We start from the raw sequence: 15,525 nt of genomic DNA, 5'->3' as shown, positions 1-15,525 counted from the left end.
TGCCACCGAACTGAGACCCCATGAATATGTGGTCATTCGTTGTTGGTGGTAGCACTATGCACTGTGGGCTCATGGTAGCTCGTGGAACCAGAGTTGAGAGACCCTGTGAAGTCTATGTGAAAAGGTAAAGGAATTATGTAGGCTGTAAGGGAGTTCAGAGGCGGCATGCAGAGAGATCTGTAGCACCGGGGGCCTTAGGGCATGGTTCCATTCTGGCTAGTACAATAAGCCAGTGGCAGCTGCTCCCTACGTGCTAACGTGCTGTAGCACGCCATAAAATTATCGTCAAAATAATATTGTTAAACAAACGCACATGATACAAATTCTACTTACAATAGTTTAGTATTTTCGATAATTTGGTGCTATAGACTCAATGGAACCCATCCTTACTCTCGTCCTAATTCGCAATTTAGCCCGGCTAGCAGTGTCTGCTCATGCGCAGAACAGCACTTCACCTCGCCCCTCCTTGATATTTTGTTCTGCTTTTTCACACAACACCGTGCTCACTATTGTGCAGCACGGTACGCTCTTCTTCACTTTGTTGTGGTGAAACTTTCTCTCTTCCCTTCTATATTCTTTGGTTCGTAGCAGTCGACGGAACAGTGCTGCCTAGACAGCGCTAAAGATATAACTTTGAAATAAAGAAAATACGTTTTATATATGTAGCTTATTTTTGCTTTTTGTGTTTTTCATAAATATAATCATATTAAAATACATTTTTGAACGTTTGTGTAAACAGGATTACTTTTATATAATCTCAGCAGATAGTTTTGAGTTTATTATCTACGTATTACGGTTCTATGTTGGCATGCCTTTTCGCGGGAGCCCGTTAAAATAGGGATTATTTTCCACTTTCAAAACAATGTGTGCAGGTTTATGGGATTCATTATCTTTTGCACTGTGGTCATTTTAAATGTACATATATTCTGCTGTGTGTCTGTCTATATTTTGTGCCTAGTGCAATTCAAATATATAATGTAAGTTTAATGTGTATGTTAATTCAGAGACAGGTTTTAGTATTGGGATTATAAACAGCTTCAAAAATATACTGTAGTTATATCACGAACTCAATCGGTTCATTACTCAATACTGCTTTCTCCAAGCAGCCATAGAAGATTAAATTAGAATAGAAAATCTAGGCGGCGAACACCAATATTGTAAAAACTATGTGTGTACACTAGGAAATGTAACAGAACAGTTTATGACAACAGTGACTGGATATGTGGATGCGAAATACGAAATGCTCTGTTCTGCTTCCCTTGCCTCCTATTTAGTAGCGGTGATTCATGTCTACGACAGGTATCAAAGATCTTGGTCTCTGAATGAATATATAAAGAAACATTCACACAGCAAGAAACATAAACTCGTTTGATCTTTGTACGATTGGCACCGCAAATATTGAGCTTATGAACAATCAGCACAGAAACATAATGAGAAAGTCGAAAAAATCTATATATTTTATTGAAAATGATTGTATTAAATTTTGTGGAAAATTTGAACTAGCGCTACGTGGCCACAATGAGACAGAAACGTCAGATAATCTCGGTGTGTTCATAGGTCTTACTAATCTGATAAGCAGCATGGACAGTGTAGTGAGAGAATACATTGAAAATAACAAAGTGTTTAAAAGCAATTCTAAGTCGATTCAAAATGTCGACAGATGGATTTCACCTTAAAAAATTAGGAGAGTCTAAAAATATTTTTAGCACGCTATTATTTTCAGGTACGAGCCGCCACTGCAATAAGCCCACCCAAGCGGCCTGCATGCGAGGAGAATCCTAGTCCATGCCCTCCCCTAATAGATATATGGAATCCCTTCAGTATCTCAAAACAGACTGAGTTGAACTGCAACCAGGTAATGATCCTGACAAATGCCCTTGAACTTCATTTGATATGACAGATGCACTGTAGTTTTTGCACATCCCAATGGTCGTATACAGAGTACTCTGTATAAATGAAATCCCCTATAAACATCGAGTCACGACGCTTCATATAACCTTAATTAATTTTAAGTACTGTCAATAAGAAATAAATAACGTATGTTGTGGGTGTCTTAAATCCCTGAAATGTAGGAAGTTCGGTAACTCTTCAAGAACTGTGTTCAGCAAATAGCTACACCTACAGATACACCACCATCACCACCAGTTAGTTCCACCAGTTGGTAACTAACCTTTCTGTGGTACATCAACATGCATCAGTTCTCTGGAGCTGTAGTGGAACCACATCTGTAGCAGTTCATTGAAACAGAGAGATTTTGAAGTTGGACATCATTATCCTTCAGGTCAATTAAAAGCACTCCACGATTCCTCAAATATAATGTTCTATTTATCTTCAAAGTAAATGAAAATTTCTTGAATCCTGAAATAGATAATTTGTGATACTTTCAGAATTTTTAAATGAAAGCAGTCAAGTCCTAATAATCATTACATTACGCACATTTGTAATGACTACTTACTTACTGGCTTTTAAGGAACCCGAAGGTTCATTGCCACCCTCACATAAGCCCGCCATTGATCTCTATCCTGAGCAAGATTAATCCAGTCTCTACCATCATATCCCACCTCCCTCAAATCCATTTTAATATTAATTAATATTAATATTAATTGTAATGACTACTACTTCTTGTAGGTTAAACAAAAGTGGAACAGATGCATTATAGGGGCCAACCTTACAGAAAAACAAAATAATAGAAGTGCACAGTGCATGTTACGATAGGGAAGCAGAGAATAAATAGTGCGCTCTTGGTGGTCTGGCTCTGAAGCTTAAGGGCCATATTCATAAACATTTTTAGCGTGGGCTTTCGGTGGATTATCAGCATTTTTCGTATTCATAAACCAGTGTTAGCAATAGGATATGATTTGAATTCTGTACTAGTAACCAGTGGATAGCCGGGGCTAGCTTAGTACGCTTGTAGCGCGTGCTGCAAAATGTCTATGAATAGCATCCTAAAATTTGAAAATTTGAGCGCGATATTGATGGTTTTGTTGATCAAATTATAAAGATTGTTAAAGATGAATGTTACTATTTTCGTGTGTTTATGTTATTTAATTAAGACAATAACTAAAAATTTCAACAGAACAAGTATAAATAAAATAATAGTTGTTCTGATGAAATTTTCACTTATTCTCTTAATTAAATAACATAAACATACGAACGACTCATAAAATAGTCATCAGGCTCTCGTCTTAAAAGAAATATGGCGGCTATTTTGTTGTTCTGTGTGGCTTTCTGTTGCCTACGAGATACATTTCGTATACAACGGTGTTTCTCACTAATATCCTATCAGAAAATTCCATTGAAACGTTTAGCGCTTCTGGTGATCGGGCAACAAAACAATGGCCTGCACAGTCTTGCTACCAGAAACTCCTTTCTCAGTTTCAACAAAGTTGGATCGGCCATGCAGGATACAACGACTATCAATGTCACTCTGACCCCCGCGATCGCCAGACTTAACCCGCGACTTCGTGTCTGTCACCCCCATGGTACAGAACCTGAACGATCTGAGACGAGCATCACAAAACAGTCGAGTCAATACCCGAGGGCATGTTGGCATGAGTCTGGACAGAAATGGAGTACTGTCTCGACATTTGTTGTGTCAAATCGAGCTTCTGTAGTGGATATGTAAAATTTGGGAGTTAATGCATCTTTTCACGTCAATACAGTTCTGTTGTGTCAAATTCGTTCAGTCATGAATAAATCAGGTTTATTTTTCTACCATCCTTTTTAAATCACCTTGTATTATTAACATTGGGAACTTGAGATACCATAATTAAATGGATTACATATTGGACCTTATTTATATCCAGGTCCTGCCTTAATTATACAAAATTTTTGCACAATATCGTTACATTAGGGTAACTTACAAGGAAACTGTTAATGAGCTAATGTCGAAACCTCTTTTCAAATTACGCATATACTAGGTAGACGAAATAAAAAAATTAGCTGTCCATACCAAGTGTAAGAATATGAAAGCTTACTTGAATGTTGTATTAAGAAATAAAGGGTACACGGGAAGAATGAACAATGTCACATTTCCATTAAGGGTGAGATAATGATCTATTTCAGCATATTACTGCAAAATTTTTTGGTGTTTCTACTTAAAATGAAGGAAATAATGAGTGTATACGTGGTTTTAATTCACCTTTACCACTTTTGGTAAAAATATCACTAAAGTTTGTAATAATACAGTGAATTAGATAACGACATCACCCTTAAAGGAATTGTGACATTGTTCATTTTTCCCGTGTACCCTTCAAATGTCTGCAATCAACACATTACTTACTTACTTACTTACAAATGGCTTTTAAGGAACCCGAAGGTTCATTGCCGCCCTCACATAAGCCCGCCATCGGTCCCTATCCTGTGCAAGATTAATCCAGTCTCTATCATCATATCCCACCTCCCTCAAATCCATTTTAATATTATCCTCCCATCTACGTCTCGGCCTCCCCAAAGGTCTTTTTCCCTCCGGCCTCCCAACTAACACTCTATATGCATTTCTGGATTCGCCCATACGTGCTACATGCCCTGCCCATCTCAAACTTCTGGATTTAATGTTCCTAATTATGTCAGGTGAAGAATACAATGCGTGCAGTTCTGCGTTGTGTAACTTTCTTCATACTCCTGTAACTTCATCCCGCTTAGCCCCAAATATTTTCCTAAGCACCTTATTCTCAAACACCCTTAACCTATGTTCCTCTCTCAGAGTGAGGGTCCAAGTTTCACAACCATACAGAACAACCGGTAATATAACCGTTTTATAAATTCTAACTTTCAGATTTTTTGACAGCAGACTAGATGATAAAAGCTTCTCAACCGAATAATAACACGCATTTCCCATATTTATTCTGCGTTTAATTTCCTCCCGAGTGTCATTTAGATTTGTTACTGTTGCTCCAAGATATTTGAATTTCTCCACCCCTTCGAAGGATAAATCTTCAATTTTTATATTTCCATTTCGTACAATATTCTGGTCACGAGACATAATCATATACTTAGTCTTTTCGAGATTTACTTCCAAACCGATCGCTTTACTTGCTTCCAGTAAGATTCCCGTTTTTTCCCTAATCGTTTGTGGATTTTCTCCTAACATATTCACGTCATCCGCATAGACAAGAAGCTGATGTAACCCGTTCAATTCCAAACCCTGCCTGTTATCCTGAACTTTCCTAATGACATATTCTAAAGCGAAGTTAAAAAGTAAAGGTGATAGTGCATCTCCCTGCTTTAGCCCGCAGTGAATTAGAAAAGCATCAGATAGAAACTGACCTATACGGACTCTGCTGTATGTTTCACTGAGACACATTTTAATTAATCGAACTAGTTTCTTGGAAATACCAGATTCAATAAGAATATCATATAATACTTCCCTCTTAACCGAGTCATATGCCTTTTTGAAATCTATGAATAACTGATGTACTGTACCCTTATACTCCCATTTTTTCTCCAATATCTGTCGAATACAAAAAATCTGATCAATAGTCGATCTATTACGCCTAAAATCGCACTGATGATCCCCAATAATTTCATCTACATACGGAGCTAATCTTCTCAAAAGAATATTGGACAAAATTTTGTACGACGTCAACAAAAGTGATATTCCTCGAAAGTTACCACATAATCAACACATTATGGATAAAAAAAAAGTACACCTATTTTTGTTGATAATAACTGGAGTATATAATTTTTGCAGACCATTTACACGATCAAAATTTATTATCACTGCTGAGTATAAGAACTTGTCACACAAATTGTACATAGCATCCCTCATCAAAAATATATATTGGTTTACTTTTTAACTACTGGTTTCTTTTTATGTCTTTGGGTTGCATATAACAGTTGTGCCCTTTGAAAAGATTGTCATACAATTCATTGTACAGTTCTATGCACATCAAATTATATGATAAAATTAAATAACATCAAATTCACTAGCATATTTGTATGATACAAGCTATACTCTGTCCAACAAAAGAATAAAGTGATTTAAACCATAGAACACCGATAGATCTGTTCACATGACAATAAACAAGTCACTATAAATTCAGAGATCTCAGGACCACGTGCATGTGTTGACATCACTTTATTCTTTCGTTGGACAAACTTTAGTGTAAGGACAGTTCAATAAAATCCCAGTTAGATCGCCAAATCCGTAGATTAGCCAGTCATGTTATACAGAGAGCAAACCATTTGACTTCAGTTGACTCTTCAGTGGTTCTTAAATGCACCGATCTAGAAATGTGCTGTTTACAGTTTAGTTCCTTTGTTATGCCTATTTGAAAAACTTGACTAAACATGTCTTCCATATGAGACTAATGTCTTTGGTCACTTACTGTAAGTAACAGTAGAAGGTTTTGGTATTGATAATAGAGCTATCTTGTTCATAATCCTTTATCAACACAAAAAAAAATGTTACAATTAAAATTGCTTTTACATGGAATTTCCTTCAGACGTCTTCTTTAACTTTGTGACGATTCCTCAACGTTTTTCATTGATATATACCTTGAAATGGCTGCCACCTTTGGTGGTCTATAGGTTAGTGTCCGTAATTTTGAACACAAATATTAGGAATTAAAATCCAGCTGAAGGAGAAGGATTTTTTTCGAAAAAAAAAAAAATGTATATCGGAAGTACCTGTTCCTCTGTGAGCGAAATAAAGCTGGGAAGAATTATTACTGATCTGTTCATAAATTTTCCTTCCGAGATAGGCATTCCAATATACATGCAAGAGAATCCATCTGGCTTCCCTATATATAGTGACAATTTTTATGGTTATAACTCGTAACAGTGGCATTTCCAGAAATTATAGTTCCTTAGATTGCTTCTTATCATCCCTAATTTTTTTTAAATTGTGTAACATGGTCACTAAAGCACATTGCATGTAAACCCACACAAATGTACTCTCTTCCCGTAGGAAAATAGAGTTAAAGTTTACAACTTGCAATACTACGTGGCCAATAAGCCACAAAGGGATTTCTATTGAACCTACCTCATATTTACTCTGACCATATTCAACACACGGACTTGAGATTCAGTACACACCACTGCAACGGGCAGTGAACAAAGTTAGGGCGTTAGTTGTAATCTTTGGCATCTCTTAGCAATGCTGCAGCAGGTGACATGGAATGTTACGATGAGAATATTCGTGGTCATATTTTGTTCAAGTGAAGAATTTGCATCCTAAGTCTTCGTAGGCCCAAGTAACCTCTCCTCTTCCTCTGGTGAAACCACTTCCAGTAAAGTTTGCAAAGCAGACGTGATATTATCTGAAACAAATGTAATCACACCTATTAAGTTTTGTCATTTTTATACTTTGTACTTCAGATGAACCATTAGGTTTTATCCTAAATCATATATATATAAAACAGATAGCTCAGCCCTATGTTAAAATCGGTAGCACTCTGAAGAGAATAACCACCAGGATCGCCACCCATCTGCCATAAACGAACACGAGATGGCAGAACAGTCGCTAATGGAATTCAAATGGGAGTTATGGCGTGACTCCTTATATAACAACCAGATGGCAGCATAGTAAACCTGACAAAAGTTGTTACCATCGAAGCCTATAAGACCAAACAATCTGGGTATATATGATCTACGGTTTTGTACAAAAACATATTCCTTCTCATCAGGGGCGGCACCAAGAGAGAACCTTCACTCAGAATTAAAGCATTCCACTTATTTGCCCCCTTTTGCACATAAATATTGAAAATGGAGATATAACTTTTTTCCACAACACTTCCAGCCCAATTTGCTCATTATTTTACTTAATGTTATACACCTTACTAGTGGCATCTCGCAACCTGAAAAGTTGAAGCTCTTTTATTGAGGGACATGATATACGACTTACCTACTTTGTAGATTAAATTGATTCGTCTGTCTCTACGAATGGAGAATTTGTCAATGATGTCGTCATGAAATGGCTGCTTCTCAGTCAGATCATGTAGTAAGTCCTTGTGAATGGAGATGCACGCCAATGATGTTAATCTCGCTTGTGCCATTGAATTGCGAAGATTTGTCTTTATGCGATTGAGTGCAGTAAAACTTCGCTTCACTGAAACGCTTTGTTGACAGTAATGTCACAATAAGGGAAAAGAACCCATAGGTTTCTTCAATAAGTCTTGGTTTTCTCTTACACGTTTTAGTGCTTGTATCAGGGGAAATGATCTGGTACTCATGATATACATAAAGAAGTTCTAGTAGTGTTTTCAAATGACTTACTTTCAACAAATTTGGGAAAGTCTTTTGTAGAGTGGCAAGAGCATTAGAAGGAAAAATATTCGAATACTGAAGAAATTTTGAAGCATTGGCAAAAGAGCAAAACTGAAGCTCTTCAGTGCCTTGATATCTAGTGTTAACGTGCATAAAAATGATGTCACGTATTTCAAAAATAATTGTGTACTTCTGGAAAAGTTCACCTTCTGACAGCTTAACATAATTCCGCCCTGAAAATTCACCGCTTTCTTTAAGCTTAAAAAAAAAAAAAAAAAAAAAACTCACAGAAACTTCATCTGTTTTCACAAAATTCATCCGAGTTCCATGCAGATTTTTTTATTCCAACTAACAAACAGAGCCAACAAAACAATTTTTCCAAATAATTACCGTACAGCCACTGATATTCACTGTACTACGCACTTTCAAAATGTTTGGCGTAAGATCTCGCACCTATCCTTTTCAGCTTTTTTGCCGATATATTAATAACAAGTGTTGGTTTCCCCGCTAACAATTCTTTTTATTTTAGTCGGTTATTTAACGACGCTGTATCAACTACGAGGTTATTTAGCGTCGATGAGATTGGTGATAGCGAGATGAGGCCGAGGATTCGTCACAGATTACCTGACATTCACCTTACAGTTGGGGAAAATCTCGAAAAACACCAAACCAGGTAATCAGCCCAAGCGGGGATAGAACCCACACCCAAGCGCAACTTCAGACCGGTAGGCAAGCGCCTCAACCAACTGAGCCACGCCGGTAGTTTCCCGGTAACAATAAATCCCTTTCATCACCTTCAGTCCATCGCGAAAATGGTGTCTGTAACACGCTACACACTATATCGTTTATAGAATACATCCCTAGTTGTTAATAAAAATATTTGAGTCTTCACTTTTAAAAATAATTATAAAACTATCACTAAAATAAATAACTGCTTAGTTAACTTAATCTTCTAATATATCGTTTTAGCAACAAGACAACACAGTCACTCTATTCACACGTCTCACAAACTGAAATTAACAGGTACAAAGAAGTGTGAACACTGTGAAAGACAAGGAATTTTATCTCATTGTATTCGCGTGCAGTTATTTTCCTTTCAAAAGAGTCAAGCCAGGAGGCTATAAGAACGTTTGCAGCTACAAGAGAAATGTTTTGTCAGCGATTCAGGTACCCTCGCAAACAGGCTCTATAGAAATCTTACAAGGGTTCGTTACCATGGTTACCCGTAAACAAATCCGCAAATTGAGAAGCTCTACCTCTGAAAGAGGGATATAGCTGCAATTGTCACCCTTCCCCACTCTGCACCAACCAGTAGTGACAATGGGAGTAGTGTTCCATAATGCAGAATACCTAAGTGCAGAACATATCACAACGCAGAACGTAAATGACAAAAATTAAGTGAAATAAAATAAAATATTAAAATACTTGTAAATAAGTGAAGTTGCGCTTAGTAAACAGGTGAAGCGCCGCTTCACGAGCTTCACCCGAAAAACCGCCCCTGCACCTTACTACATTTATAACTCAGAAAACAAAATCTGGCATGTGAACTGTGCGAGAGGGGAAAGGTTAGGCGATCAGAAGAATAGTTTGACGTGTGGGAGAAGGTAGTTCTTGATATTACACGAATCTACCGACCCTGAAGTTCAGTTCAGACTAAAACCTTATCTTCCTCCTTCATACCCATTGGTGATATAGGCACGGCTCATGTTAGAGTCACAGAACAGGTCTTACCTCCTCTATTGTACTTTGTCTTTACAGTTTAGCCCATCGCTATGTTTAATGTTTGAATTTATATCTTCTTTAAGTAGTACGCAAATTCAAAACGAAATATTTGCCTTAACCACTAATAATCTGCTTGCAAAACAGTTTCAATGGTAAATTGTGTCCACAGGAATACATCCTCCATTTCCAAAATTCAAAATGTTTGTGTCACCACTATTTCTCGTCTATAGACTTAAGAGCGTAACTGTTTTCTTACATATAAACAGTGGGCCAAAAAAACGGCACAAAATTTAAATAGTTATATTCCAGTAGCTAATGATTTCACTTGAAAGTTTATTTCACAATCCTTGTAGACCGCAAAAGTACTGTGATATTTAATTTGTTAACATTTATTAAACATTATTTTTTATTTTTTGTAAAGCAGTGCAAAATCGATCGTTTATGCCGAACTAAACATTATGGTCTTATGAGTTCAGCATGCCAAGACGTTTGTTGTGCTATCATCATTTGTTTTCTTCTGTTTGAGTTTTCATTTTATGAATAATGGGTTGCATAACGAACGAAGACAAGATTTTCATTACACATTTGCACCAATATGATAATTTACCTGCCCGTCAAATTCTAAGGAACTGTGCTCAGCGAGAATGGTCTGGTTCAAGTATACAATGATTGATTAGCAAGATACGGACATGATATCCCTCCTGAGAGATTATTGCGTGAAAGATCGCATTTCTCAGATTCTCTGATAGTTTCCACTGGAGTTTCAAACGAGATCTTAATCCTATGGACTATTTTGTATGGAGTGAACTACAAAAGGCGGTTTACTACAAAACAAGAATTCGTAATATGAACATTTAAGACAACGCCTTCTTGAATGTTGGAACCGGCTTGATCAAAGACAGATATCCAGTGCTATTGGACAATGGAGAAGACTCCTACAAATGGTTGTGTGGGCAAATAGCCATCACATAGAGCATCATTTTTAATTTTGATTATTTGAAAAATCATTAATTATTATTATTAATTTTACTAACATTCAGTTTCTGCATTTTGAAGTAATAAATCGTCTTCAAAAACCACATTTTTCGCATCATTGTGTATTGATCTCCATAAGACTTTAATCGAGTCTCAAAAAAACATAATAAAAAGTCCTGCTCATCTTTAAAGTCTACTCTTTCCAACAGTGTATTCATTATAAATTAATGTTATGTATTTTCGGAAATTGAGTATTTCTAATTTTGTACCTTTTTTTGGCCCACTGTATGTATACTGTACATGCATACAGTCTAATTCTGATCATTTTCTATCTCTTTTAGGGAGACCACAGGGAGTGGAGTAATGTCATTCCGTTTTTACTCAATTTACGCTCTCTTCCTCTCTCAAGAAATTTTCTGTTTAAAATAAGAAAAAAATTAACAGTCCCCTAAGAAACAAAGAAAGACGACATTATTTTTTGTTAAACTAAAGTGCCTTCTGATATTTTGTAAAACTTGTGTTTCTTGTTTTAAGATTATATCCCACTGCAATACTGTATAATATTTTATTTAAAAATGTTTTGCACTTTCATATTTTGCACTTGATTTTGAACTATATTTTAGTACTGGTAATTAAATTGTTAGAGCGACTTTCACTGAACTTTAAATAATAATAAAAAATTTGCGAATAATTGGCTATTTTCGATATTTCGCGAAAGTTCATGCATTAAATACCGCAAATTATAGGGAGTGTATTAAAGTACAGCATAAGATTACTGATGCACAGTGTTTTTATTTTTTGTTAGGAATTAAGATCCAGTGCTTTATCATTATTACGTGCAGTATTATTGATCCTTGCATGTAAAATTTATTCAGTGTACTAATCGTACATTTCGGTGATGTGTTCCTCACAATGACAGAGTGTCTTGATTAATAGTATAGTATACTTGTGTTTACTCAATTGCCAGGAAAAAGTTCGTGTTTTTACATATTGGGTACTGGTACTTGACACAAATATCACGGTACATAAAATCAAGTTGTTTTTAACACATATTCAGAATGAGCAATACCAGTACTCCATTACATTTAAACACAGCCATACTGACAAAGACATATTGTGGTTGAGATTTCTTTTTTATTTAGATTGTCTGTATAATTCAATATATTTTGCTTTAATAGTTTAATGTAATTCTAAGAGCTATACCTATAACAATAACAATTTAAAACAAAGTAAATGAAACACAAAATTTTGTGACGGTTTTAGGTCGATTTTATTGAATTTCCCACATATGAAAATAAAATTAAATTAGAACTACTGGCGACCTTCTGATGTTTTGCGAGGACTATGGGTTTTCCTAATGCCAGTGTTTATATTACTTAACTATGTGCATAAAATATATTTATATGAACTAAGCTCAGTAATGATTTCAACACTCATATTTTCCTTGCAGGGGAAATGAAAAATCAAGGAGAATGGATAGAATTAAAAGCCATATTATATTTTTCTATGGCAATACTTTATACTTTCATTTGAGGGTCATCATCATAATCATATCATCATCATCATCATCATCATCATCATCATCATCATCATCATCATCATCATCATCATCACAACAGATATGCGACAAAAACAGCTAGATATTCGTTCACTTTAGGATCATAAAAGGAACTTAGACCATTGAAGGAAAATGTATCCATTGTTTAGAACAGGGGTCGACAAACTACGGCCCGTGGGCCAAAGCTGGCCTGCCATCTCTTTTTCTATGGCCCACAATCTAAGAATTAATTTTATATTTTCATATTCTTAAAAATTTCAAAATCTCCACTATACCATCCAAGTGTCGAGTTGAGTTGCGAGAAAAACAGTATGCGGCACTCCAACAGCTTCGTATTCGCACTTTGCTGTGCAATAATTTTTGATGATATGGTGTATATTAATTTTGAACCTCAGTTTGGTGAATTATTATTTAAAAAAAAGCAATTTCATTCTCCTCATTAGTAGGCCTGTACTTCAACAATTGTTTACTTATTATTATTATTATTATTATTATTATTATTATTATTATTATTATTATTATTATGAAATATTACCTAAAAAAAAGCAATTTCATTCTTCTCATATTTAACAATTGCTTACTTATTATTATTATTATTATTATTATTATTATTATTATTATTATTATTATTATTATTATTATTGTGAAATATTCCCTAAAAAAAGCAATTTCATTCTTCTCATATTTCAACAATTGTTTACTTATTATTATTACTATTATTATTATTACTATTATTATTATTATTACTATTACTATTACTATTATTATTATTATTATTATTATTATTATTATTATTATTATTATTATTATTATTATTATTATTATTTTCGTTCAATAAATTTGTGAAAATTACTTTTGCGGTAATTTAAGTGCAGTTGGAGAGATTAAACCTGTCGCACATGTCCAAGATCAGCTAGAGGAGAAGAAAAAACAATACAATTGAAAATTACCTGTCCTGATGTCATACTCCAGGTCTTACCTCTCCAGCTGTACACAGACTTAATATCTTCGAGTTTGCCTCTTGGCCCACAGAAACTAATATATTGTAGTTACTATTTGGCCATTGGAAAAAAAAAAGTTTGCTGACCACTGGTTTAGGATATAGTTTACGTGACTTAAAATATTTTCCCACTAGAAATCAGACTGATGAACAACATCATTAATTTAAAGTACTAGAAACATTTACCAGAACAGAAAAATTTAAATGTCTCAAATTTAATCATTCTTATGTTTGTCTCATAATTACCCTGACTGACCTTCCAACCCAAATAGTTAAAAGTGTAAAATACAAACAAGTAATACAAATACTTACTTAGCACTCTACCGTATGTTTCTGATTTATTCTTGCTTTTTATGAATATGTAGTACACTGGCACTCCAGTCAAAGTTATTCCTAAACCAATAACTGAAACAAACAAACAAACAAACATTATTAATTAACTTGGCGATAGAAGAACTCCTAGTAAAATCATACAAATGTATAACACTTCTTATCTTATCTATATTAATAATAAAACAGGTACCTAAATTTTTCTGGCAATTTTCGCTTTTACAATAATAATAATTCGTGTTAATATGTATAATGAACTGTCCTCAGATCGAAAATTGCATTTTTTAAATTTATGTTTGTATGTCTGTTGCATTTTCATGCGATAATGGCTGAACCAATTTCTAGGAAAATTGGTATGTAAAATAAATTAGGTTCCACTTAGATTTTAGGTTTAGGCTATATGGCATTCAAAATACTGTCCTGAAAAGTGAGGTTATAAGTAAATAAATCGAAATATCTCGTTTATTATCGACTTTTTAGGATAATATTACATAACAAAAATTAAAAATGTTTTGACAAGTTTCATTCTATGCAGAATTTTTATAGGACTGATATTTAACGAGATATACGAGTTTTTAAATAACAATGCGCTTTATATCCATGTTGCCTCAATCAGGCTGATACTGTATAATAAAATGAAAATAAATTACTCTGCGATTATTTAAGGTGGCCTTATACAACAAGCGGAAAATATTCATTTAACACACTTTTTTCTTAATTTATTGATTATGCCCCAACGTATAAAACTATTATTCAGGGGCTATACAAGAACAGACACACATGTTGTACAATATAATATAACAAATCATAACGCTAAGTCTGTGAAAAACATAAAACATGACGAGAATTATAGAAAGAAAATGAATAAGAACAGTAAGGTATCGCAGAAATTTTAGGGAGAAAGATGAAAAAGTTTGAAACCACCAAATAAATAAACCAACTGAGAATGAAAATAAATAATTTTGTCAAAAACGTTTTTCTTAAACATTTCTTAAAACATCTGGAATTTGGTGAAGTTTTGTATTCTAATGGAAGTTCATTACAAGTTGTTATTCAAAAATGCCTAATCCCTTTTGTACCATAAGTTACTGAGCCATGCTTAGAAAAAAAAAAATATTTGTTTGTAGCAGGTGCAGCAAAGTGCATGAGTATAGCTAGTTTCATGACAAACTAAGAGGTTAACAATGTTTTCATTATAGGGAAAAGCAATATTTTTCATTGCATGAAAAATGTTCAATAAGTTTTCTGAATCAGATGAATAGCAATATTTACACACAGTGAATGTCATCCACATTTTTATCTTACTTACTTACAAATGACTTTTAAAGAAACCGGAAGTTCATTGCCACCCTCTCATAAGTCCGCCATTGGTCCTTATTCTGGGAAGATTAATCCAGTCCTTAGCATCATATCCCACCTTCCTCAAATCCATTTTAATATTATCCTCCCATCTACGTCTTGGCTTCCCTAAAAGATCTTTTTCCCCTCAGGTCTTCCAACTAACACTCTACATGCATTCCTGGATTCATCCATACATGCTACATGAGTATAGGTCCCTACGAATAAATACACGTGTAATTATCTGGAGAAGAGAATGTATTTTTATATCATAAATTGCAATAATTTCTTAAAAATTAATTCTTGATACTTTTCAAAAATAAATTTTCTCTTCCCAGATATTTCCTCATTTATTAAAATTAATACAATTTGATAATTCATAAATCGTCGGTTT

The 15,525-nt window shown here is 34.5% G+C and overlaps 1 protein-coding gene across 2 annotated transcripts in view; it reads right to left on the bottom strand.

Annotated features, from left to right (window-relative positions):
- Positions 1–5,680: 5,680 nt before the first annotated feature.
- The window catches only part of JhI-21 (Juvenile hormone Inducible-21), a 148,309-nt gene continuing 138,464 nt past the window's right edge, over positions 5,681–15,525 (bottom strand). For both annotated transcript variants that reach the window (XM_069835872.1, XM_069835871.1), the window contains 2 exons: positions 13,776–13,868; positions 5,681–7,262 (listed from right to left, as the gene is read on the bottom strand). In XM_069835872.1, the coding sequence (XP_069691973.1) occupies positions 7,177–7,262; positions 13,776–13,868 (179 nt within the window). In that variant the 3' untranslated portion in view covers positions 5,681–7,176. The remainder of the gene's footprint in view (positions 7,263–13,775; positions 13,869–15,525) is intronic.

This window comes from Periplaneta americana, chromosome 9 (assembly GCF_040183065.1).
Source record: "Periplaneta americana isolate PAMFEO1 chromosome 9, P.americana_PAMFEO1_priV1, whole genome shotgun sequence".
NCBI lineage: Eukaryota > Metazoa > Arthropoda > Insecta > Blattodea > Blattidae > Periplaneta > Periplaneta americana.
This window is presented reverse-complemented; position numbering and strand designations above follow the sequence as displayed.